This window comes from Lithobates pipiens, unplaced genomic scaffold, assembly GCF_037356315.1.
Source record: "Lithobates pipiens isolate NorthernLeopardFrog02 unplaced genomic scaffold, aLitPip1_a1.2 Scaffold_13, whole genome shotgun sequence".
Lineage (NCBI taxonomy): Eukaryota > Metazoa > Chordata > Amphibia > Anura > Ranidae > Lithobates > Lithobates pipiens.
Genome location: NW_027507718.1, coordinates 388100175 through 388125178, shown reverse-complemented (window position 1 = coordinate 388125178; position 25004 = coordinate 388100175). Strand labels below are relative to the sequence as shown.

Sequence of the window (25004 nt, the reverse complement as noted above, 5' to 3'; positions counted from 1 at the left end):
TCGATGGAAGCGGTGAGTCGGTAGAAGCACCTGAGGTCGGCGGGAGGGGGGGGACGTCCCCTCCCGCTGGCCGTAAGAACAATCAAGTGGCGGAACAGCCACTATGATCATTCTTATGGTGCAGGGAATCGCCGGCTGAAATTGCCAATATCTGAATGATGTCTGTGGCCTCAGGCATCATTCAGATATAACCACCGAAAGCCGAGGCCGTCCCTGGACGTCCTACCGGCGCAAAGTGGTTATTTTGACAGGTACCCATCCCCACTTCCAGGAAATCTCGCCATAGCGAAATCATTCAGAAGTTTGGCCCCCCTTCTCCTTCCACTGCCGTCGGGCCATTCACCATGTGCAGTAGGGAATCAGCTGTGAAGCCACAAAGCTTCACTGCTGAGTTTCCTTACTATGAATGGTGGCGTCAGCACCTGAGAACCGATGGAAACATTGGCTGGGATTCCAGAACAGGTAAGTGTCCTAATATTAAAAGTCAGCAACTACACTGTGTAGCTGCTGACTTTTTGCTGGGGGGGGGGGTGGACTCCTCTTAAAGTTACTGTAAGGGTTAGATTTTTTACATACCAAACATGTTATACTTACCTGCCCTGTGCAAGGGTTTTGCACAGAGCAGCCCTGATCCTCTTCTTCTGGGGTACCCTGGTGGTGCTCCTGGCTCCTCCCCTTCATCAGGTGCCCCCACAGGGAGCCGTTTTCGCTGGGGGCACCCATGTAGGCACGTTCACGAGTCCCACTGCTGCGTCCATTGACACTGACAGCAGGACTCAGCCCCGCCCCCTTGTGTCATTGGATTTGATTGACAGCAGCGGGAGCTAATGGCAAATCGCCGTAGGTGTACAGCGGCTGCTTTAAGGTCTATAGGAACGACACCGCTCGCTGCAATGTCCGCCAGTGACCCGCGACGACTCCTCAGAGAGCCAGAATGGGGATCTATCAATGTAAACAGACAGATCTCCATTCTGTCAGGGAAGTAAAGAGAGATCTGCTGTTCCTAACAAGAACAGCAGATCTCTCTGTACTCCCTGTCAGTACACTCCCCCCACAGTTAGAAACACCTCCCTAGGGAACACTTGATCACCCTCTAGTGTTAACCTCTTCCCTGCCAGAGACATATATATAGTAATCAGTGGCTATTTTTGCTCTGATCACTGTATAAATGTCAATGGTCCCAAAATAGTGTCCGATATGTCTGCTGCAATGTGGCAGTCCCGCTAAAAACCGCTGATCTCCGCCATTACTAGTAAAAAAATTAATAGCAAAATGCCATAAATATTGCCCCTATTTTGTAGACTATAACTTTTGTGCAAACCAATGAATATACGCTCATTGTGATTTTTTTTTTTTTTACCAAAGATATGTATAAGAATACATATTGGCCTATACTGATGAAGATTTTTTTTTTTTTATAACTTTTTTTTGGAATATTTATTATAGCAAAGAGTGCAAAAAAAAAAAAGCCGCAGAGGTGATCAAATACTACCAAAATTGGAAACTGAAAAAAGGTAGGTGGCGCTACCTGTCACCTAAAGAGTGACCTTCAAAGGAGAATCACACTTCAAGTGCAAGTGTTAATATAACCAACAACAGTATATATATATATATATATATATATATATATATATATATATATATATATATATAAAAACACTAAATTTTTTGTCTTACATATATATATATATATATATATATATATATATATATATATATATATATATATATATATATACTGTTGTTGGTTATATTAACACTTGCACTATATATATATATATATATATATATATATATATATATATATATATATATATATATATATATATGACAAAGAATTTAGTGTAATACCAGTGATCAAGGTGTAAAAAACTCTGAAAGTGCATAAAATAATAATAAACTCATAAACTTGAACAAATGCAATGGTACCAATCCTGTTATGTGATGTACCTGATGGTTCTACAACCACCAATACTATGATATGTGTGTATATGTCCAAAGCACACATATGTGTGAAGATGAAAAAAATACATAAAAAAATAAAGATTAATGATATAAAAAAAAAATAGAAAATAGAATGCATCCCCACATATTTGAGGAATATACGTGTTAGATAATATGTGAGTCCAGTCTTGAAGTCTTTTTTTTTATTTTATATTATTATTTTTTATATATATTTAAATTAAATATAAATAAAGCGCTCCCTGTCACGTGCTATTCCGCGACTCCTCCCCTACCAAGTCAGAAGAGGAGGCGCGAGATGTGGGCGGGTCTCCTAATGTAACGACAATCAGGGCTCCCAGTCAACTCCGTGACTCTCCCTATAAACGGAGGAGGCGCGAGATGTGGGCGGGTCTCCTGAGGTAGACAATGGGCGCTCCACGTCACTGGTAATTCCGCGACTCCTCCCCCTTAGCTGTAAACCGAGAAAGCGCGAGGTGTGGGCGGATCTCCTAAGGTACCGTTGCAGCCAGAGATTGGCAGCCTGTCACGTGGTAGTCAGCGAACCCCTCCCCCTCCAGCCGATGCGGAGTGCGTCACTTGGTTGGGAGTTAGTAGAGCGGTTAGTAGCGGGTTTCTGGAAGGACTGAGGATGGCGGAGGCACCGGGGGCAGATAATAGAGGTAAGGTACTCAGGACTATTAGTGAGCGCCCCCTGCTGGTATATTGCAGTGTATACCATCATCACCTATAATTTCTTATTACTAAAAGGCACTGGGGGCAGATAATAGAGGTAAGGTACTCAGGACTATTAATGAGCGCCCCCTGCTGGTATATTGCAAGGTGGTATACATCATCACCCATCATTTCTTATTACTATGGGGGGAGAACAGCGGACATTGACCTCCAGCATCAGGAACACCCTGACTATTAGAAAGCCATTCACATTCTGCTGGGTCCTCTATTCTCCTGGTAATGGGGGCCCCTTGATGAAGTCAGTGCTTTTACACTGGGAGTGGTGGGCGCCATGGTGATAACCCCTCAGGGGGCGGGTCCATGACAACCTGCACTCAGTGTGAAGGAAGCTGGGTGTCACTGAACCCGGAAGGACATGGTGTGGAGGAATAGATGTAGTGAGGAGGACAGCTCCAAATAGAAGGTGATAATTGCAGGGAGAGCTGCTCTCTTTTTATGCTTTAAACCAGCCGAAGAAGCACATAGAAGAAAATGATTAGCCTGGAGTTGGGATTTTAAGTCCTTGTTCACACAGGCTGCCTGCATGGGAAAATACGGCCATCACACAAGTGTACGCTTAAAGTAGTCCTCCAGGCTAAACCCATCTACCCCTAAAAATACTCCCTCCCTCCTCCTAACACCTCTACTGACTAACCCGTATAAGAAAGATGTACAGAACTTACCTATTTTCGGGGCGCTCTGGTCAGATCACGTGATCTCCCCAATGTCAGCCAGCAGAGGCTGCAGGGGAGAGGAGAGAGAGCGCTCCAACAACAGCTGGGGGTAATGACATCATTTAGAGGCTCCTATTCCACACTCCCTCCTCCCCTGCTGGCTGATCATGTGACCGGGCACGGATTGGTCAGCATAGGTGTTACGAGGGGGGAGACAGCATTTTAAAGAATAGTTTGATTTAATCTGAAATTCTACTGTTAGTATGCCCATGTAAAGGAGGTACAAGACTGCATAAAAATGAGAGGATGGGATTTATAGTAGTAAATTATGTTGTAAATCGCTGCACAAAACTGTTGGCGCTATATAAAACCTGTATAAATCTTCTAGATTTTGTTGGAATGTGTCATACGTGCCTATGTGTGTAAAATAAGTCCAGCAATGCATATTGATGTATTTTATTCAATTTTTATACTGATCTATACACAGTGCATGCTTATATGCTTATCATAGGTGTGCGCAGCCTATTGCATTAAAAGGGGTTGTAAACCCTACTGTTCTTTCACCTAATGTATCCTATGCATTGAGGTGAAAAACATTCTGTCATGCAGCACCTGCCCCAACCCCCCCCCCCCCCCCCGTTTTACTTACCTGAACCCGTTCTTTCTCTCCCCAAGGGATGAGCACACCAGCTTTAGCTAGTGTCTCAGGTCCTGATTAGATAGATTGACAGCAGCACAGCCTTTTTCTCCCGCTGTTGGCAATCAAATCCAATGGGGCAGAGCCGAGTCCTGCTGTCTGTGTCAATAGACCTAGCAGCAGCAGGACACGGGATCGCGCCCGCACGGGTGTCCTTGATTCGAGCGCTTCTCAAACGGGGTACTCAAGAAGAGGAGGAGCCACAAGGGCTGCTGAGGGACCCCAGAAGACAAGGATCGGGGCCACTCTTTTCAAAACCAACTGCACAAAGGAGGTAAGTATGACATGTTTGTTATTTATTAAAAAAAACAGGACTTAGTAACCCTTCAAGTACACACGTGTCTACATATATATGAGCGCCAGCAGGGAGATCAATTTCCCTGTCGGCACAGTGAAAGAGAAGTGAATAAGCACTTCTCTTATGACAGAGTCGGTAAGATGGAGATCTTTCCCATCTTCCTGCTGGCACAAAGAGCGATAATGACAATATGCTTGGGTTGATTAGGGTGTGCCCAGACACAGCCGGCGCACACTGTGCGCATGCCTATGATGCTTATTTGTATAGTCGATTCTGGATAAAATGAGAATCGCAATTTTTTTTTGCTTAGAATAAAGATCTTGATTCTTGGCGTAACCATCTTTCACATTATACAAAAGAATTGGGTTAACTTTACTGTTTCGTTTTTTATAAATTAGTTGAAGTATATTTTTTCCTAAAATATTGCCTTTGAAAGCTTGCTGCACAAATACAGTGTGACATAAAATATTGCAACCATCTCAATTTTATTCTCTAGGATCTCTGCTAAAAAATATATATAATGTTTGGGGGTTCTAAGTAATAAAGCATAAAATACAGATTTTTAACTTGTAAGCAACAAGTGTCAAAAAAGGTTTACTCTTAAAGTGCGATATCGCCCAGATTGTATGGCTGAATTTGCATCGAATTTGGCCAAACTCGCACAGGACCCTTTTTTGTTCCGCATCAAAATCGGATCGCATGGGTGATGTGAAAAATGCCTGTATGCCTAAAACTTGTTTTTAGTAGGGCTGCAGAAAGTAACGATTAATTCCTCGATTAATTATTAATATTTTTGATTGATCAAATTTTTTTGATCGGTAGGCTGCCTGCCCTGAGGCAGGGCCAAGCTGTGGCTGCAGCGCTCCGCTCCCTCCTGCTCCTCCTCCACTATACGTCATACACAGTCTGCAGGCATCTCTCGCTGTGTGTCTTCGAGCTGAGTGTGAAAACTTTGTTCGCGCTGTGAGAAAAGTCCCGCCCTCCTCCTAGATCAGCTCATGTGATAGACGCAGTGTTCTGTCTATTACACAAGCTGATCTAGGAGGAGGGCGGGACTTTTCTCAGCGCGGCCAACGTTTTCACACTCAGCTCCGAGACACACAGTGGGAGATGTCCGCAGACTGTGTAATCCAGGCACAGACACGGACTACAGCGAGGTGGCTGCACAGTGAGACTGCATTATAGGCACAGTGAGACTGCATTATGGGCACGGCAAGACTGCATTATGGGCACGGTGAGGCTGAGATTATGGACACGTGAGGCTGAGATTATGGTCATGGTGAGGCTGTGATTATGGGCATGGTGTGACTGCATTATGGGAACGGTGAGGCTGCGATTATGGGCACAGTGAGACTGCACTATGGGCACGGTAAGGCTACGATTATGGGCATGGTGAGGCTGCGATTATGGGCACGGTAAGGCTGAGATTATAGCACGATGAGGCTGAGTTTTTGACGTGTGACGTCCTAGCCATGCCCCGCTGTGTCCATCTTCGGCCGTTGCCATAACAAAGGAGATAAATCAGCTAAAAGTAGTTGGATCTATATCTGCGTTATAATTAATAGAAATTAGTTGATTAATCATTTTTTTTTTAAACACGAAAATTTTAGTAACAGCCCTAGTTTTAGGCATCAGTGTGCACAAGGCCTAATTACTGGAAATAGGCATAGTAAAATATTCTTGGCACCAGTAGGGGGGAAATGCCGCCATCGTCAGTCGGAGAACCCTCAGTTATCCTGGCCCAGTGTTCACCTGTTTACTGGTTTTAGCGGGACTGAACCTTGGAGATTCTATTCAAATAATGGAGCAGACAGGATGTAGGACAGTTATAGGACATGTCCAAAGGCTGCTCCCAAGTTTTAATATTTGTATATATTTTTCAAAGATTCTACAAATGCAAACTTGTAGTGCAAAGTGGAGTTGCCTTTAGTAAATAACCCCCTATATGTCTGTTTATGTTTCTCCGCTCACACACAAAACAGCATACGCTTGCCATGAGAAATGTGGAGGGCCACCATTGCTGGTTTCTTTCTAAAAATGATTATTGCCTGGCTGGTTTCATGTCTATCTAAAGCCAACATTTTTTTACATTGTAGGCATTACAGGGGAGGGTTAAAACTGCATTTGTTTTTCTTTTGTTTTAGTTTTTGCTATCTTTGTCTCATTGGGAAGATGTTTCTTCCCTTATCCTGTAGGCTCAACAGGTAGTGGAAATCTTTCCAATTTGGAGGAAATCCCCTCTATTGCTGCGTACACACGTAGCCGACTATCCGGCGGACTTAGTCTGGCCGACTTCCCGTCAGACTGTCCGTCCGACTTTCCGAACGGGCTACTTGCCCACGCACTTTTTCAGCGGACTAATCCGACTAAGTCCGCCGTACTATCCGCCGTACTTTCCGGCCTGGTACGGCTCAGGAGGGGGGGGCGCTCGCTCGTCCCCCCTTTCCTGGCCAGCCGGGTAGCGCGCTCGGACAAGGGTCTGATGTGGACCTGGGGGGACCCCCACGATTTTTTTCGGCGTTGGGGTTCCCCTTTAAGTCCATACCAGGTGGCGGGCCCCGCCTACCTGGAGACCCGCTCAAAATGAGCAGACTTTTCTCCGGGTGGGAAAAGTCCGTTCATTTCAAAAGTACGGCGGACTGGCATACGCACGGCCGGATTGTCTGCCGAAATGCAAGTCCCGCGGGAAGATTGGAGTGCAAAACTACTTTCTAAGTCCGCCGTACTTTTGGGTCCAAAAGTCTGCCGGAGGCTACACACGGGGGGATTGTCCGGCGGACTTGAGTTTGCCGGACTTTTCCACCCGATTGTTTGATCGTGTGTACGCGACATTAGTGTCACAGCCACAAATGTCCCCATTGAAAGATTATTGCTGTTCTGGATTTACCCTCATTTTCATTACTGGCATCATTGATGATCAGAGCAGTTGGAAAGCATACCTCTCCCTGGTGAGTACACAGCAGTACAAATCTGGAAGTGATTCTAAGCCAACTCTACTCCAAATCTTAAAAAAACTAAATTTTTGTCTTTTGTTATACTTTTGGTACTTTTGATAAACAGACTGGTAAAAAAACATGTGGCAAATATATCATAAGGGGGGGGGGGGGTCCTCGACAGTATATTGAGCTCTTGGGTCAGTGAATCAGAAAATGCTGAAGCATATGCATGAGAGCCAGGCAGCTAGCATTTTCAAAAGGAGAGGTCAGCGATGGCAGCCTCCAATCTTAGTGTATGACAGAGGTAATGGTATATATCACTTTTGTAGTCAGGTTTCAGAAATCTCCACTATGGGGGTTATTTACGGAAGGCAAATCCACTTTGCACTACAAGTGCAAAGTGCATTTGAAATTGCACTGAAAGTGCACTTGGAAGTGCAGTCGCTGTTTAATCTAAGGGGTAGATCTGAAATGAGGGGAAGCTCTGCTGGTTTTATCATCCAATCGTGCAAGCCAAAATGCTGTTTTTTTTAATTTTTATTGCATATCCCCCTCGGATCTACAGCGACTGGACTTTCAAGTGCACGTTCAGTGCAATTTCAAGTGGATTTTGCACTTGTAGTGCAAAGTGGATTTGTCTTTCGTAAAAAATAACCCCCTATATGACTGTTTATGTTTCTCCACTCACACATCTGAAAAAAATCTTTCTTACCTTTCTATGTGTTAGTTAGTTAGTTAGTTAGTTAGTTAGTTAGTTAGTAAAGCAGCCTTGGGGAGACTGCAAACTACTCTGACCAATTTGAAGTGAGAGAAAACTCAGGCCGCGTACACAGGGGCGGACTGTTCGCCCAACTTTGTCTGCTGAACAGTGTTTGGGCGGACAGTCCGCTCGTGTGTGGGCTTTCAGCGGACAGTTTCAGCGGACAGTTTGACGAACAAGGTTTTACGGAATTTCCGAAAAACTGTCCGCTGAAACCTTGTTTCAGCGAACAGTCCGCCCGTGTGTAGGCTTGTTCGTCAAACTAAGTTCCGCGCATGCTCAGAAAGGATTTACACGCCGAAAGTTATAATGCAGTGTATAGGACGTCGTATTTTTCGTCCCGTCGTACGTGCCGTTCACGTCATCGCGCACGGTTTCAGCAAACTGTTCGTTCGTCGTGTGTGGCCATGTCCGTCCATGCTAATTTTGAGCGGACTGTTTGCCGAAACTGTTGGACGGACAAAGTTGGGCGAACAGTCCGCGCGTGTGTACGCGGCCTCAGTCTCTCCCCACTAACAAAAGAGGAACAGACTGAGTTTGCTCCTTATTAATATACAATGGAGAAGGCCAACTTTCTAGATCTTTGGTTAGGACAGACATCCACAACTGATAATGAGATCTGCCAGCAGAGTACAGACAGGGTTAGTTATGGTAAACATTAAATCTGAAGATTAGCTCATGTAAATATAGCCCAACTCCCTAGTTCCCTCTGCATAGCACTTCATTTTTGGAGTTTTCAGAAAAGAGTAAGTAAAATGTAGAGTATTTTTTTTGTTATGCTGTTTGAAAGAGAATAGTGTATATAAGTAGGTGTTACCCCAATTTAGCTGCAAAAGTGGAAAATATATTACATTTGAAAAATGAGCTTAAGAAAACAAACTTTTTTATTTACAGAGACTGGCTTTCAAGTTGTGTCGAATTTGAACAGAAGCTTCCAAAACACCCTAGAGGTATATATTTTGTGTCATGATCTAATTTAAAGTAGAGCTCCATCCTGCCTGACTCTCTACAACTATTTGGGACATTGTAAGGATGAGCTCTTTCACCCATTTATACCAGAATAGCTGTGAGCTGCTGCATGGCTTTTCAGCTGAGATTGCTGCATACCAGCACAAGTGAAGTCTTTGTATATTGAGGGCTGCAACTAACGATTATTTTCATAATCAATTCGTTGGCTGATTATTGTTTTGATTAATCGGAAAAAAATCATTTAAAAAAAAAATAATATTCAATTTTTTCGTTTATTTCAAACAATAATGAAAAAACACTCAAACTGCATCACGACATAACTACTAAAGTGAATTCCTCATTCATTACTGACAATGCAGTGAGGGGGCTGGCCCTGAATGGGAGAGGGGACCGTATTGGCGAGTGGGAGGGAGTAACCTAGTTTGGAGGCGTTAGAGGGAGTAGGTTGGGAGGGAGGGAGTTTGGAAGATAGGAATGTGAGAGAGGAACCGGACCTGAGGGGGTTGCGATAGAAAGGGAGTTTGTTTGAACAAGGAACCAGAGCTAAAAGAGGGGAGTGGGCTGGGGAAAGGGACCTGACCAAAGCGGACTAGAGGAACCAGACCGGAGTGTGGAAGGGAGAGGTCTGTGTATTTCTCAACCTGACACCAATGATGGGGCACTATCCCCCCACCCCCAGGAACACCAATGATGGGGCACTATCCCCCCACCCCCAGGAACACCAATGATGGGGCACTATCCCCCCACCCCCAGGAACACCAATGATGGGGCACTATCCCCCCACCCCAAGGAACACCAATGATGGGGCACTATCCCCCCACCCCCAGGAACACCAATGATGGGGCACTATCCCCCCACCCCCAGGAACACCAATGATGGGGCACTATCCCCCCACCCCAAGGAACACCAATGATGGGGCACTATCCCCCCACCCCCAGGAACACCAATGATGGGGCACTATCCCCCCACCCCCAGGAACACCAATGATGAGGCACTATCCACCCACCCCCAGGAACACCAATGATGAGGCACTAACCACCCACCCCCAGGAACACCAATGATGGGGCACTATCCCCCCACCCCCAGGAACACTAATGATGAGGCACTATCCACCTACCCCCAGGAACACCAATGATGGGGCACTATCCCCCCACCCCCAGGAACACCAATGATGGGGCACTATCCCCCCACCCCCAGGAACACCAATGATGAGGCACTATCCACCCACCCCCAGGAACACCAATGATGAGGCACTAACCACCCACCCCCAGGAACACCAATGATGGGGCACTATCCCCCCACCCCCAGGAACACCAATGATGAGGCACTATCCACCCACCCCCAGGAACACCAATGATGAGGCACTAACCACCCACCCCCAGGAACACCAATGATGGGGCACTATCCCCCCACCCCCAGGAACACTAATGATGAGGCACTATCCACCTACCCCCAGGAACACCAATGATGGGGCACTATCCCCCCACCCCCAGGAACACCAATGATGGGGCACTATCCCCCCACCCCCAGGAACACCAATGATGAGGCACTATCCACCCACCCCCAGGAACACCAATGATGAGGCACTAACCACCCACCCCCAGGAACACCAATGATGGGGCACTATCCCCCCACCCCCAGGAACACTAATGATGAGGCACTATCCACCTACCCCCAGGAACACCAATGATGGGGCACTATCCCCCCACCCCCAGGAACACCAATGATGAGGCACTATCCACCCACCCCCAGGAACACCAATGATGAGGCACTAACCACCCACCCCCAGGAACACCAATGATGGGGCACTATCCCCCCACCCCCAGGAACACCAATGATGGGGCACTATCCCCCCACCCCCAGGAACACTAATGATGAGGCACTATCCACCTACCCCCAGGAACACCAATGATGGGGCACTATCCCCCCACCCCCAGGAACACCAATGATGAGGCACTATCCACCCACCCCCAGGAACACCAATGATGAGGCACTAACCACCCACCCCCAGGAACACCAATGATGGGGCACTATCCCCCCACCCCCAGGAACACCAATGATGACCTATTTCCGTCAAGAATCGTAATAGCCAGCTCTCATCTGCTGTATTGGACCTGTCAGACAGGGGGAATCTATCTAAACTCCTATCTAATACTTCGTTAAAATCACCTAACGCTATTATCAGAGTTCCTGCCTTATCCAATAAAAACTCAAGTAGCTTATACAAGACCTTTAGCTTAAAAGGGGGGGGGGGTATATAAATATTTGCCAGTACATAAGGTTGTTTTCCAATTAAACACAATAGAAATATATACCGGCCCTGTTCATCAATACAAGTCTCTCTACAGGAAAATGCTACCCCTCTCCCAACAAGAATACTCACTCCCCTTGAATAAGAGGAGTGGAATGAGTGGTACTGAACTTGGAACTTCCGATTGTTGAGTTGTGACACTGTATCAGGGGTTAAGTGTGTTTCCTGCAGAAACAGTAAACCAGGTCCCTTCCCCTCTAGTGTTGACAAGACCACAGCTCTTTTATTTGAATCACCCAAACCCAGACATTCCATGAGGTTATGCTTACTTTACTTTCTTGCATGGAAAAATAAGAAATACAATGCTAAAAAAAGTGGAAACCCAGAAAGAAAAAGAAAGAATAAAGAAGAGAAGAACGACCCGATAATCGAGCCAGTACACTTACACAACCCCTCTCCATCCTATATGATGCCACCAAGCTGAGTATTTCTCCCTCCCCCCCATTTTACTATTTGTGCATTCCAACATGCTAAAATTTGTGGTGTGTGGTGCCTAACCCTCCTCCCACCCCTAAACTCTGCCTCCCCTAACCCCCCTCCCACTCTGTCCTCCCTTATCCTCCCACCAATGCCCGACTGGGCCATCCCTAGGGACTTCACCTGCGACCTTACCATTACCAGTGCCCCCCCCCCCCCCCCCCGCTCTTTCCTTAATAATAATAGGCGTGTTAAATAGACAGCCCTAATTCCACAATATTCCTGTAGTATTTCAGTAATAATATAATAATGCAGTAATAGTGTTATTTAAAAAATAAGAAAGACACACACTAGAGGAAGAAAAACCCCACCCACCCTAGTTCCACAATATTCCTATAGCATTTCAGTGATAATATAATAACACACACTAAATAAGGAGGGAAAAGAAAAAAAAGGGGGGAGGGGTACAGAGCCCGGCAGGGTATGACACACCCACCCCCCTCCCCCCCCACAAGCAAAAAACAACCCTTATTAGACAATATTACTATAGTGTTTCAGTGATAATATAATGATGCTGTAGTGTTGTTTAAAACAGGAAAAAACACACACTGAATAAAAAAGGGGGGGGGGAGAGACACAAAGCCGAAGGGGTACAATATGCCCCCCCCTCCCACACAAATCAATTCCATTCACAAAATTTGCATGGAATTGATTTGTGCGGGGGGGCATATGTTCCTCCAGCCATTTCTCAAATTCAGCCAGTGAATAAACCACTTGCCACCCACCCTATAGCAGAAACACGGCTGCATAGTGGTTTCAAAATCCTGACCGGGGGCGGCGATCGTTGATGCGGGGTGTCAGTCTGACACCCCGTAACTACGGTCTTCCCACAGCGCGATTACCTTGCGCCCTTCTCTAAGTATATCAGCGAGGCAGACAGGCAGTACCGCCGGCAGATCCCACGATATTATCGGTGGGATCTCATTCGGCTACACTTGGCTTTCCGAACCCGAGAGGCAAGCTCCAGCGAGGGGGAAAGCAGGGGGGGGGGGGGCGAAGCAGCACTGCCGCGGCTCATCCCGACTCACCAGCAGACCGCTGAACAGACCGCCAGGAGCAGCAGGGGCTCTCAAGAGGCACGCGCAAGGCTAGGCATACAAACCAGAGAGCGGAGGTAAGACACCTGAGCTCAGCACACACACCCTCCTCCATCCGGCCACTCCCCGTGGCCAGCATAACTGGTTTGTTAGGTAAAACAAATCATCAAATGATAATGTCATAGCATTTACCATTGCATTTTTATTATTTTTCAGGATTACCAACACAGGTATTTTTTTAATTAAATGTATATTGCTAATATTTACAGGCTTTTCAACAGCAACTACAGTTTATTTGTGATCTTCTACAGCAAACTTTGGAAGGTGTTGATGTGGTAAGAATTGTTCCTCTTGTATATTTCTTGCATATAGAAGAAATTTGATGATGCATTTTATTATTATTTTCATTATAAAACGAATTGATTCATATAGAGATACCAGTATGGTATGAATACGTTGTTGGTATGAGCACTGACTCTTAGAACTTCTAATCTAATTTGTAAAATTTTAAGACGAAAGAGCCATATATACAAAAGATAACTCAAGCAGTTGGACTCAGTAGTTGTGAGCTGTCCTCTAACTGGGATGAGTGGTTGTTTGGTGTACAGTGGGGGTTATTTACTAAAGGAAAATCCACTTTGCACTGAAAGTGCACTTGGAAGTAAAGTCGCTGTAGATCCGAGGGGGACATGCAAGGAAAATAAAAAACAGCATTTTAGCTTGTACATGATTGGATGATAAAATCAGTAGCGCTTCCCCTCATTTCAGATCTACCCCTTAGATTTACAGTGACTGCACTTCCAAGTACACTTTCAGTGCAAAGTGAATTTGCCTTTCGTAAATAACCCCCAGTGTGCCTCTTGTGTGCACAACTGGAGCAACAAGTCTGTGATGATATGTCTAGACTAGAGAAGCTGACATCAGAAATCTGGAGTAACACTGAAGGTAATATATAACCTTGGGAGGAGTCTTTGCTCACTGAGCAGACATTGAGACTGGGTTCACACTATTGCAAATTGGATGCGGAGAAAATTGCATCCAATTTGCATGTCAGGAGATTGTGATCAGCTCTTTATAGAGCCGGTTCAAACATCTCTGGAGCAGCTCCGGTGAGAATTGCACAGGAGTCCTATGCATCTTCTGGTCTGTTTCAGGTCCGAAGTGAGCCACAAATGGACTGAATTCGAAATGGACCGGACTGAATTCGTACCTGGAATGTTGAACAGGGGCGCACCGGACCCCTGCCGTGAGCCGCTCCATGTGGCAGTGTGAACCCAGCCTTAGGCTCTGTTCACATGTCTGCAAATTGAATGCTTTTTGAACCGCATCCAATTCGCATGACGTGAACCAAACTGTCTTTCTGTGCAGTTGGTTTACATATATGTGGTGCAGCGGCAATGTGAATTTGCTGCAAATTTAAAAAGTGTTCTGTGCATTTTCTGAGCACTGCCGTGCGATTCTTTGTACATCTCATCAGACACATCTCATCAGATTTAAACACAAATTCAATCAGAAAAAAAACTGTGTGCCCCCCCCCCCCCAATCCATTTAAGGGGAACCCAACGCCAAAATTTAAAAAACAAAATGGCTTGGAGCCCCCCTCAAAATCCATACCAGACCCTTATCCGAGCATGCAGCCTGGCAGGCCAGGAAGGGGACGACGACGAGCGATCGCTTGTCGTGGGGTGGGGGGGGGGCCTCCAATGATGAACAGACTTATTTATATGATGGCCCTGTTTTATGTCTTAGTAAAAAAAGATTGATTTTTATCATCATTGTACTGCAATAAAGAGTTTTTGAATTTTTTCAGCTTCAGTCACAGGTTGCTGATACTTTGAATCTAAGCATCGGTGAAATTGAAAGTTTTCGAAGTAGTCTTTTAATAGCTCCAATGACCATTGCAATGGAGAAAGAGAATGAGGAACGTCAGGTGAATTTACTAAAATAATTTTTTATATCATTACATCTTTTAAATGTTTAACGCGTGAAGCTTTTCAAACAGCTTGAATATAAAAAGAGGAAAAGCCTTATGGTGTTGGCTGCTGCATTGATATCCTCTGTCCTCAGATCTCCCCTTCACCCCTGCAACCATAATCTTCTTGTAATGCGGGGGTTATTATGAGCCAAAGGACCTGCCATTTGCACTCTGCAAAAGTAGATTTAGAAGAAAAGTGGCCTCAACCAAGGTACCTCCTAGGCCACGTGACTGACGTGTTTTGCCCTGCCTACTGGTCTTGAACACGCCCTGTGGGTGAGGAGAAACATGTCATGGCCCGGGGGGGGGGTGGGGGGCGTGGGACCTAAGCTGAGGCCGCTTTTCATCTACACACAAGCTGATTGGAATGCGGCATCCTTCTACTTCATAATCCATACCAGGCTTGGATGAGCACCATAGGCGCCAAAACCTTTAATGAAGTGGATCAATGGAGGACAACAATTGACGCTTGACTGACTGGGGCCATGTCCAAAATACACCAACACAGGTTCAGTCTACTTTCTTTCAGTGAGACCTATTTAGCTGTCTGATTGACAGTTGACTTAGCCTCTCACTGCATGATTGAGAGCCAAAGCCAGCTGTGTCTGTCCCCTCTCCAGCCCAGTTCTCCAGTGAGTGCTGGAGGGGCAGAGTGGAGAGCGGTAACTGACAGTTCTCTTAGCTCTGAGAAGACCGTGAACCAAGTAATCAGTGGTCATGTGATCACTCAGTTCTTGGGCTTTGAGTTAGCGGGGAACAGCCGCTGCATCTGCTCGATACTGCAGCATAGAGGTGAGCATCTTAGTTTGTTTTTTTAACAACCCCATACATCTCCTTTAAATGAAGGGTTCAGGAAATAAGTTGCAAAGTGTAAATTGTTTTTGGCCCCTTTCACACTTGTGCGACTTGTCCTGTGACTTGAGACTGTAAAGTCGCATGACAAGTCGTACCCCATGATTTCCAGTACCGTTCACATCTGTGCTACTTCAAAGTAGTCCCTGCACTACTTTGGTCCAATTTTGATGCGTTTGAGGTCCACAGACCTCAAGACTACACAGACATTGATTGAAGTCACATCAAACTCACGCAACTTTCAGGTCATACAAGTGTGAAAGGGGCCTTCATTTTTTAAACTTTTATAACAAAATACTTTTTACATTTTACATTAAGTGTTACTATTCATTTTGTTCTTTGTAGTACATAAGTTTGCCAAATGTAATTACAGTTGTGTTCATAAGTTTACATACCCTGGCAGAATTTATGATTTCTCTGCCATTTTTCAGAGAATTTGAATGATAACACAAAAACTTTTCTTTTCACTCATAGTTAGTGTTTGGCTGAAGTCATTTATTATCAATCAACTGTGTTTTTACTCTTTTTAAATCATAATGGCAACAGAAACTTTCCAAATGACCCTGATCAAAAGTTTACATACCCCAGTTCTTAATACCGTGTATTGCCCCCTTTAACATCAATGACAGCTTGAAGTCTTTTGTGGTATTTGTGGATGAGGCGCTTTATCTTCTCAGATGATAAGCTGCCCATTCCTCTTGGCAAAAAGCCTCCAGTTCCTGGAAATTCTTGGGCTGTCTTGTATGAACTGCATGTTTGAGATCTTCCCAGAGTGGCTCAATGATATTGAGGTCAGGAGACTGAGATGGCCACTCCAGAACCTTCACTTTATTCTGCTGTAGCCAATGACAGGTTGATATGGCCTTGTGTTTTGGATCATTGTAATGTCCAAGTATGTGCCATGTGCAGCTTCCTGGCTGAAGAATGCAAATGTCCCTTCAGTATTTTTCATCTTGCCATCAATTTTGACCAAATTTCCTGTGCCTTTGTAGCTCACACATCCCCAAAACATCAACAATCCAACTCCGTGTTTCACAGTAGAAATGGTGTACCTTTCATTATAGGACTTATTGACTCCTCTCCAAATGTAGCGTTTATGGTTGTGGCCAAAAAGCTAAATTTTGGTCTCATCACTCCAAATGACTTTGTGCCAGAAGGTTTGAGGCTTGTCTCTGTGCTGTTTGGCGTATTGTAAACGGGATACTTTGTGGAATTTGTGTAGTAATAGCTTTCTTCTGCGACTCGTCCATGCAGCCCATCTTTCTTCAAGTGCCTCTTTATTGTGCATCTTGAATCAGCCACACCACATGCTTTCAGAGAGTCCTATATTTCACCTGAGGTTATTTGTGGGTTTTTCTTTGCACCCTGAACAATTTTTCCAGTAGTTGTGGCTGAAATTTTAGTTGGTCTACCTGACTGTGGTTTGGTTTCAAGAGAACCCCTCATTTTCCACTTCTTGATTAGAGTTTGAACACTGCTGATTGGCATTCCCAGTTCCTTTTAATATCCCTTTCCTGTTTTATACAGTTCAGCTACCTTTTTACTGTCGATCCTTTGACAATTCTTTTGCTTTCTCCATGACTCAGAATCCAGAAACATTAGTGCAGCACTGGATGAAAGAGGCAAGGGTCTGTCAGGAGTCCAGAAACTCATTGACCTTTTATACATACACACTGATTACAAGCAAACAGATCACAGGTGAGGATGGTTACCTTTAATAGCCATTCAAACTCTTTTGTGTGAACTTATATGTATATTATCAGGCCAAAATCACCAGGGTATGTAAACTATTGATCAGGGTCATTTGGCTAGTTTCTCTTGCCACTATGATTTAAAAAGAGTAAACACAGTTGACTGATAATAAATGGCTTCAGCCAAACACTAACCATGAGTGAAAGAAAAGTTTTTGTGTTATTCATATTCTCTGAAAAATGGCCAAGAAATCATAAATTCTGCCAGGGTATGTAAACTTATGGGCACAACTGAAAATTTAATTGTTTACAATAGTACAGTTATTTTTCCAAGTTCTGAGTAGCTGAAAAAGAAATTTGAATGCATTTGGGGACGGATCTACTAAAGAAAAATAGGTTGTTCCCCTAGCAAGGGATTTTCCCCCAGAGCTTAGTGAATGAGCTGAAGCTCTGTTGACTTCCATCGTTCAATCATATACATGCAAAAATCAATTTTTACGAACTTTCCTTACATGTGATTGGGTATTCTTTGTAATTGACAGTTCACCACATTCAGCAAGCTCTGGGGCAACTTCTATTGCAAGGTGAGCCTGTTTGCCTTTAATAAATCAACCCCTTTGTGTGTGTTAAAAATGTATTGTTGTTATTTATGTAATTTAGACCAAGGACATCATCTGTATAGAAGACCAAAGTCAACATCCTAATAGTACTGTAGAGGAAGATACGGTAACATCAGAACAGTCGGATTTAACTGAACCGTTTTCAGATGGTGATGAAAATTCACCTTTAAATACTGACACACAGCAGAATTATAACCTGCAGCACACGAATGCAGACAACCGCAAACCAGGAGAGTCGAATGTTTCATTTAAAAATGATGGAGTCAACCTTCAGGACATCTGGAAACAAGATTCCTATACTGAACATATGAATGGGACTGAAGGAGTAGACTCTGGAAATGTAAGCACATCTGATAGCACGTTTAATGCCATTGAAAGTGGTCCACTGTGCAGTACGATGAAAAATACTGAATGTGAGGAAATTGTACAGGATGACACACTACACATTATGGACCTTATTCAACCCCGTGATTCAAATTACTTTAGTCATGAGTGTGTGGAAAGTGGGCCATCACTAGAAGAAATAGAAGATAATAAGAGCACACCTAAAAAGGGAAACCTTAACTCATTGTTTAAAAGCAAACATGAAGAAACAGCAGGGTTAAATCGTTTCTCAAGTGAAGCAGATCAAGCAAAAAACCCAGACCAACCTGAAGGTAAGGCTTTTAAAGCTTTAAGACAACTGCATATTTGTGCCCAGTCCTTAAATTCTGAACATCTCCAGTACAGAGAGCAAATCAACACGCTCATAAAAGAAAAAACCTCCCTTCGTGAACAGTTATCTATAGCAGAGCAAGATGCAGAGGCCTATCATCAGCAATCGAAAGCCGTGATTGACAAATGTGAAGAACTTCTTAAAAAAAGGAAACAAATTCAGGATGAAAGAAACGATCTACGTTTTGAGAAGTATTTACTGATGAAAGATTTAGAGATGATGAAAGAAGAAAAGGAGAAGATTCTTAAAGACTTATCAACAGCTAATATTGAGAACGAAGAGCTCTTAAAAAAGTTAAATTCCTCAAAGAAAATTGCATTGTCTTACGCTAGAGAAAAACAAGTGATACATTGTTTGTGGAACAAGACATTAAAGGAAAATTCCCATCTCAGGAGGGAAGCTGATGAAAGTAGAACCCAGCTCCTGAAGGTAGGAGAAAAATGTCTATGGAAAATCTAATTTCAAGCAGCTCGGGTCAATGAATGGTAATTTTGTTTCAGTTTTGACATGTTTTAACCACTTTCCAGCTACAATACGTATATATACGTTACAGCCTGCAAGTGGTTTACCGGCATTACGGCATTATGGCTGAAGATATCAGCCATAACCCCGATACCTTTTTTTTTCAGAAGACAGCCAGCTTTCTTATGAGCCATTGGGCCTGTGTCCAAAACAGTGGGAGGAGACGTTCCCCTCTCCCGCTGGTGCTTCTTGGGCTTACTGTTACCACCGGTTTGCCCGAAAAATGATCTGATAATGCGACCATCTGATCCCATAGGCAATCAAAGAGTTAACACTCTGATCGACTCTATGGCCTTAGAGGACTGGAGCGACATCATGATGTCACTTCTGGTCCAGACTGAAAGAAAAAAAAATTAAAACAAAAGATCAGAAAAAAATATTTTGATATTATTCTTTTGCTTTTAAAGGTAAAGAAGGGATTTGGGGCCTTTTTGACCATCATAGATCATTTCATGAAGAGTACCTGTCATCCTTATTTCTATTACAAGGGATGTTAACATTCCTTGTAATAAGAATAAAAGTGATAAAAAAATTTTTTTTTATTTATTTTACTTTTTATTTTTAAACTGTCCATTTTAAATATTTTTTAAAGTGACCCCATCCCTCTTTGCTTGCACGCAGAAGCGAACTCATATGTAAGTAGCGCACACACGCACATGTAGCTGGTATTCGAACCACGCATGTGAGGTATCATCGCGACATTAGAGCGAGAGCAATAATTCTAGCGCTGGACCTCCTCTGTTACAGGTAGCCTGTAAATCGTCGCCTATGGAGTACCGTCGTTTGTCACCATTTCACTAGTATGGACAATTTTAAATGTTATGATATGATATGTTAGATATCTATTTACTCAATATAACATCATCTTTCACATTATACAAAAAAAAATTGTGATAACTATTGTGTTTTGTCTTCCTTTGTTTTTTTTATCCATTAACCACTTGCTTACTGGACACTTATACCCCCTTCCTGACCAGGAAAATGTTCAGCTTTCAGCGCAGTCACACTTTGAATGGCAATTGCTCGGTCATGCAACACTGTACCCATATAAAACTTTTATCATTTTTTCACACAAATAAAGCTTTCTTTTAGTGGAATTTAACAACTTTCCACCCGCCATAAAGCAAGATGACATGTGCAAAGTGGTTGTGTTCTTCTGAGCGGACATCATATGCCATGATCAGGATAACAAGCCGGTGTGTGCACGCAGCGCAGCGATCGGGGGTGCTGTGTGTCAGTCTGACACTGCATCTCCGATCTGGGTAAAGAGCCTGTGATGGAGGCTTTTTACCACGTGCTCAGCTGTGTCCGATCACAGCTGATCATGATGTAAACAGGAAAAGTCGTGTATCGGGTTTTCCTCACCCGTGTCTGCCAGGCGCGAGTAGAGGAGAGACAAATGGCTGTTCTCCTGACAGGGGCGTCTGCACTGATTGATTATCAGCGTAGCCCCCCCCCCCCCCCAGGATGCCCACCCAGGACCACCGGGGATGCCACCCATGGCTACCAGGGATGACCACCAGGGATGCCAATCAGTGTCCACATATGATGCCAATTAGTGCCCATCAGCATTGCCTGCCAGTGCCTCCATATCAGTGTTGCCTATCAGTGCCACTTATGAGTGCCCATCTGTACCGCCTATGAGTGCCCATCGGTGGTGCATATCAGTGCCGCCTATGCATGCCCATCAGTGCCGCCTCATCAGTGCTGCCTTATCAGTGCCCGTCATTGCAGCCTCATCAGTACCCATCAGTGAAGGAGAAAACTTATTTACAAAATTGTATAACAGAAACAATGAAAAACTTTTATTTTTTCAAAGTTTTTGGTCTTTTTTTATTTGTTTCGCAAAAATAAAAACCCCAGCGGTAATCAAATACTACCAAAAGAAAACTATTTTTGAGAACCAAATTATTACATTTTGTTTGGGTACAGTGTAGAATGGCCGCGCAATTGTCATTCAAAGTCCGACATTGCTGAAAGCTGAAAATTGGCTTGGGCAGGAAGGGGGGAAAGTGCCTGGTATTGAAGTGGTTAATCACCACAGTTTATTTTTTTGCTTAACAAGCAAAGAAAGGCAGAAAACATTTAAAAGTTTAAGCACGAGGAGCACAAGGGCAATGCGAGCGCGGGAGGACATCCATGGATGCCCTGCCGGCATTTTAAGCCCGTGCTGTAGCCATCTTTTGGCTATAACACAGGCGCGGAGTGGTTAAAGTGTATTCTTTCTATAAAAATTTTTCCTGGCCAGCCTCACGTCAGCACACAATAGGATTTGATTTAGCTGATATAGGGTGGGATAACAAAAAAGAGTCAAAAAACAACTGGTAATACTGCTTTAGTGAATATTTTAATTTGCTTGGAAGGGTGCTGACACCACTGCATTTCCAAAATTTGATGCACTAGCCGCTGTGACATCTAAACTGTAATATCTTGCGAAGGTTTCGCAGGAGCTCCAACTAGCGGTCCTGCATATGTCTTCAACCAATATATTAACAGAAGCTGCCCATGAGGCTGCTACCCCTCTTGTAGATTGAGCTCTAATAACTTGTGGAGGCGTCAGCCTCTGTTTCTCATATGTGAGGCTTATCACCTTGGTGATCCAGGTAGCTATGATTGTAGCTGATGCCGCTTCTCCTCTTCTAGGTCCTGACGGCAGGACGAACAAGGTATCCATTTTGCGCATCTGTAGAGAGCGCTTTAAGTAGGTTGAAAATAAGTTGACCATGTCCAATGGTCTGAGATCTAGTTCCTCCGCTTGTCTCCGCAGTTGTGCGAAGCTGGGTAGGACCGTCTCCCAATTGACATGGAACTTGGAAACCACCTTAGGGGTTAAGGTTGGCGAGGGCTTTAGGATAACTTTGTCTGGGAGAATGATGCAAAAGGAATCTTTGCAAGATGGAGCTGCCAGCTCTGAAACTCTCCTTGCTGACGTTATGGCTGTGAGTAAAATCAGCTTGACTGTCAGGAACCATAGTGGGCATGTCTCCGCAGGCACAAATGGATGTTGGAGCAAAGCTTTTAGCACTGTGCCCAAGTCCCAAGCTGGGAACAGGGACTTCCTTGGTGGTCTTATTCTTATGGCCCCTCTAAGAAATTGCTTTATTAGCGACTTGTCTGCCCATTTGTGGCCTGTGAAGCAAGACAAGGCTGACACCTGCACCTTTATGGTCTTGTATTCTAAGCCCATACTTAAAGCTGACTGTAAAAACTCCAGCATCTGAGCAATGTTTGCAGACAATGGGGAGAAATTTTGTTGTAAAGCGAATGCTGTAAATTTTCTCCAAATCCTGGTGTATGTGTCATTAGTTGTGGCCCTTCTTGACTTCAATAGTGTCGAGATTACCTCCTCTGAGATGCCCTGAGACTGCAGTCTGGCTGATTCAACAGCCATGTTGTCAGTTGCAATCTGCCTGGGTTTGGGTGACACCATTGGTCCTGCTGTAGAAGGTCCCTCTTCAGCGGCAGCCATATTGGGGGAACTGCGGCTATCTGCAGGAGCAGTGGGAACCATGGCCTTCCTGGCCAAAAGGGTAGGATTACAATTGCATGGACGTTCGCCCTCACAATTTTTAATAGGGTTTTCATTATCAGAGGTACCGATGGGAAAAGGTAGACTAGGGGAAATTCCCACGGGATTGAGAAGGCATCTTAAGCTAGCACTTCGTTGCAGTGGAATCTTGACACAAACTGGGGTACCTTGCATTCCCTGGGGTCGCCATCAGATCAACCGAGTGTGTACCCCACCTGTAAAAGATTGTTTTCAGATAGTCCTTGTTGAGTGCCCACTCGTTCTTGTTGGGAAAATCCAGACTCAAATGGTCTGCTATGTAGTTTTGACTGCCTGGAATGTAGGCTGCCATCAAGGCTTCCACATGTGCCTTGGCCCAGACGAATATCTCGGTTGCCAGCTGCAGCAGTGGCAAGCTCTTGGTTCCTCCCTGATTGGTTATATAAGCGACCGCCGTCCGGTTGTCCAACATAAGCTTGACCCGAGCTCCCTGAATCAGGTTCTCGAATGCCAGTAGGACTAGGTATGCTGCTTGTAACTCCAAAAGTTTGGAGTGTCTGGACTCCATCCTGCTCCATTTGCCTTGAACCCGTCTGTCGAGGCAGTGAGCACCCCAGCCCCAGAGACTGGCATCCAAGGTTATTTGGATCCAATCTCCAGGGCTAAGAGGCATGCCTGTGACAGAGTTCCTGGCGCTATCCACCACGCCAAGCCCTGGCGGATCCGTCTTGGTATGAATATTTTTTGGTGGAGTGATATGCCATCCCTCTGGTTCAGAAATTACGTTTGGAATGCCCTTGTATGGAATCTTGCCCAGAGAACAGCTGGGGTTGCTGCGGTAAACATTCCCAGAAGCGTCATACAGTTCCTCGCCGACAGTGACGAGGACTCCATCACGCTGTTCACGCAGGCTACTAGCTCAGCTATCTTGCAATGTGGTAGCGAGACCTGCCCTTTGCTTGTGTTGAAAACAAGCCCTAGACCAGTGATGGCGAACCTTGGCACCCCAGATGTTTTGGAACTACATTTCCCATGATGCTCTGGCACTCTGCAGTGTACTGGAGCATCATGGGAAATGTAGTTCCAAAACATCTGGGGTGCCAAGGTTCACCATCACTGCCCTAGACTAACAAGTTGTCGTCTAAGTAGTGGAAAATTTTTATGCCCCTCAAACGTATAACAGCGATTGTAGCTAGCAAGGTCTTGGAAAAGACTTGAGGTGCTGTGCTGATTCTGAAGGGAAGACATTTGAATTGGAAATGATCTTCCCCTACCATGAATCTCAGGGATCTTTGGTGATGCCTGTTGATTGGGACATGAAGGTAGGCATCTGCTAAATCGACTGATATTAGCCAGTCCCCTGGTAGCAGAATTGATATAATTGTAAATATTGATTCCATCTTGAATGTCTTGGGGTCGATGTAGTGGTTTAGAGATCTAAGACCGGTCTGAGATCTCCGGACGCTTTGGGCACCAGAAAAATTGTGGAGTAAACCCCTGTTCCCTGCTGCTTTTGAGGAACCGCTGAGATTGCCTCTTTCTGAAGTAATTCGGTCACATGTTCTTGCAAGCACCTTTGTTTCTTCTGATCTTGTGGCCATTCTGTCTGGACAAAGATGTCCGGTGGTTTTTCTTGAAACATTATCTTGTACCCTCACTTGACTGTTTTCTGGACCCATTGGTCCTTGACCTTCTCCGCCCATAACTTCCAAAAGGATGCCAGTCTGGCACCCACCTGGGGGTTATGGGCGGTCAACCCATCAAAAGGACTTCTCCAGTTTCTTAGTGGTCTGAGCGGCCTTAGTCTTCACGTTATGAAGAAAGGAGCTTTGTGAGCCTCTCCATTGGGGTCTTGTATATTCTCGGCCTGGTCTATATGACCTGGCCTCCTGCGCCCTTCTGAACTCTGATTGGCCTGAGTGGTTTGCTGTCTCCTTTTGGGTCTCTGTGGTAGCAGACCCGACTTCCCTTCAGTAGCTTGTTTAATAGCTTCCTCCAGGGTGTCCCCGAAAAGCATCTTGCCCTTGTATGGAATGTTACAAAGTGCCTGTTTCAAGGTACTGTCTGCCACCCAGTGGCGTAACCATAGGGCCCTTTTCGCCGTTACTGAAAACTTCATAATAATTCTTGCAAGGCCGCTGAGAGATAAAGTTCCTTCATTGCTGAAATGATTCTGGCCGTCTCTACGTCAGACTTCAAGGCCGTCTTCACATTTGTGACCCAGACCTTCAGAGCCCTGGAGATCAAGGTTAGGGCTATGGCCGGGCGACAAGCTGCTCTTCTTTA

At 44.7% G+C, this 25004-nt stretch overlaps 1 protein-coding gene across 1 annotated transcript in view; it reads left to right on the top strand.

Moving 5' to 3' along the window:
- The first annotated feature begins 2593 nt into the window (after window positions 1-2593).
- The window catches only part of CCDC110 (coiled-coil domain containing 110), a 37449-nt gene continuing 15038 nt past the window's right edge, over window positions 2594-25004 (top strand). The window contains exons 1-5 of the mRNA XM_077478442.1: window positions 2594-2624; window positions 8936-8991; window positions 13105-13170; window positions 14646-14765; window positions 18014-19117. Coding sequence (XP_077334568.1) covers window positions 2594-2624; window positions 8936-8991; window positions 13105-13170; window positions 14646-14765; window positions 18014-19117 — 1377 coding nt within the window. The remainder of the gene's footprint in view (window positions 2625-8935; window positions 8992-13104; window positions 13171-14645; window positions 14766-18013; window positions 19118-25004) is intronic.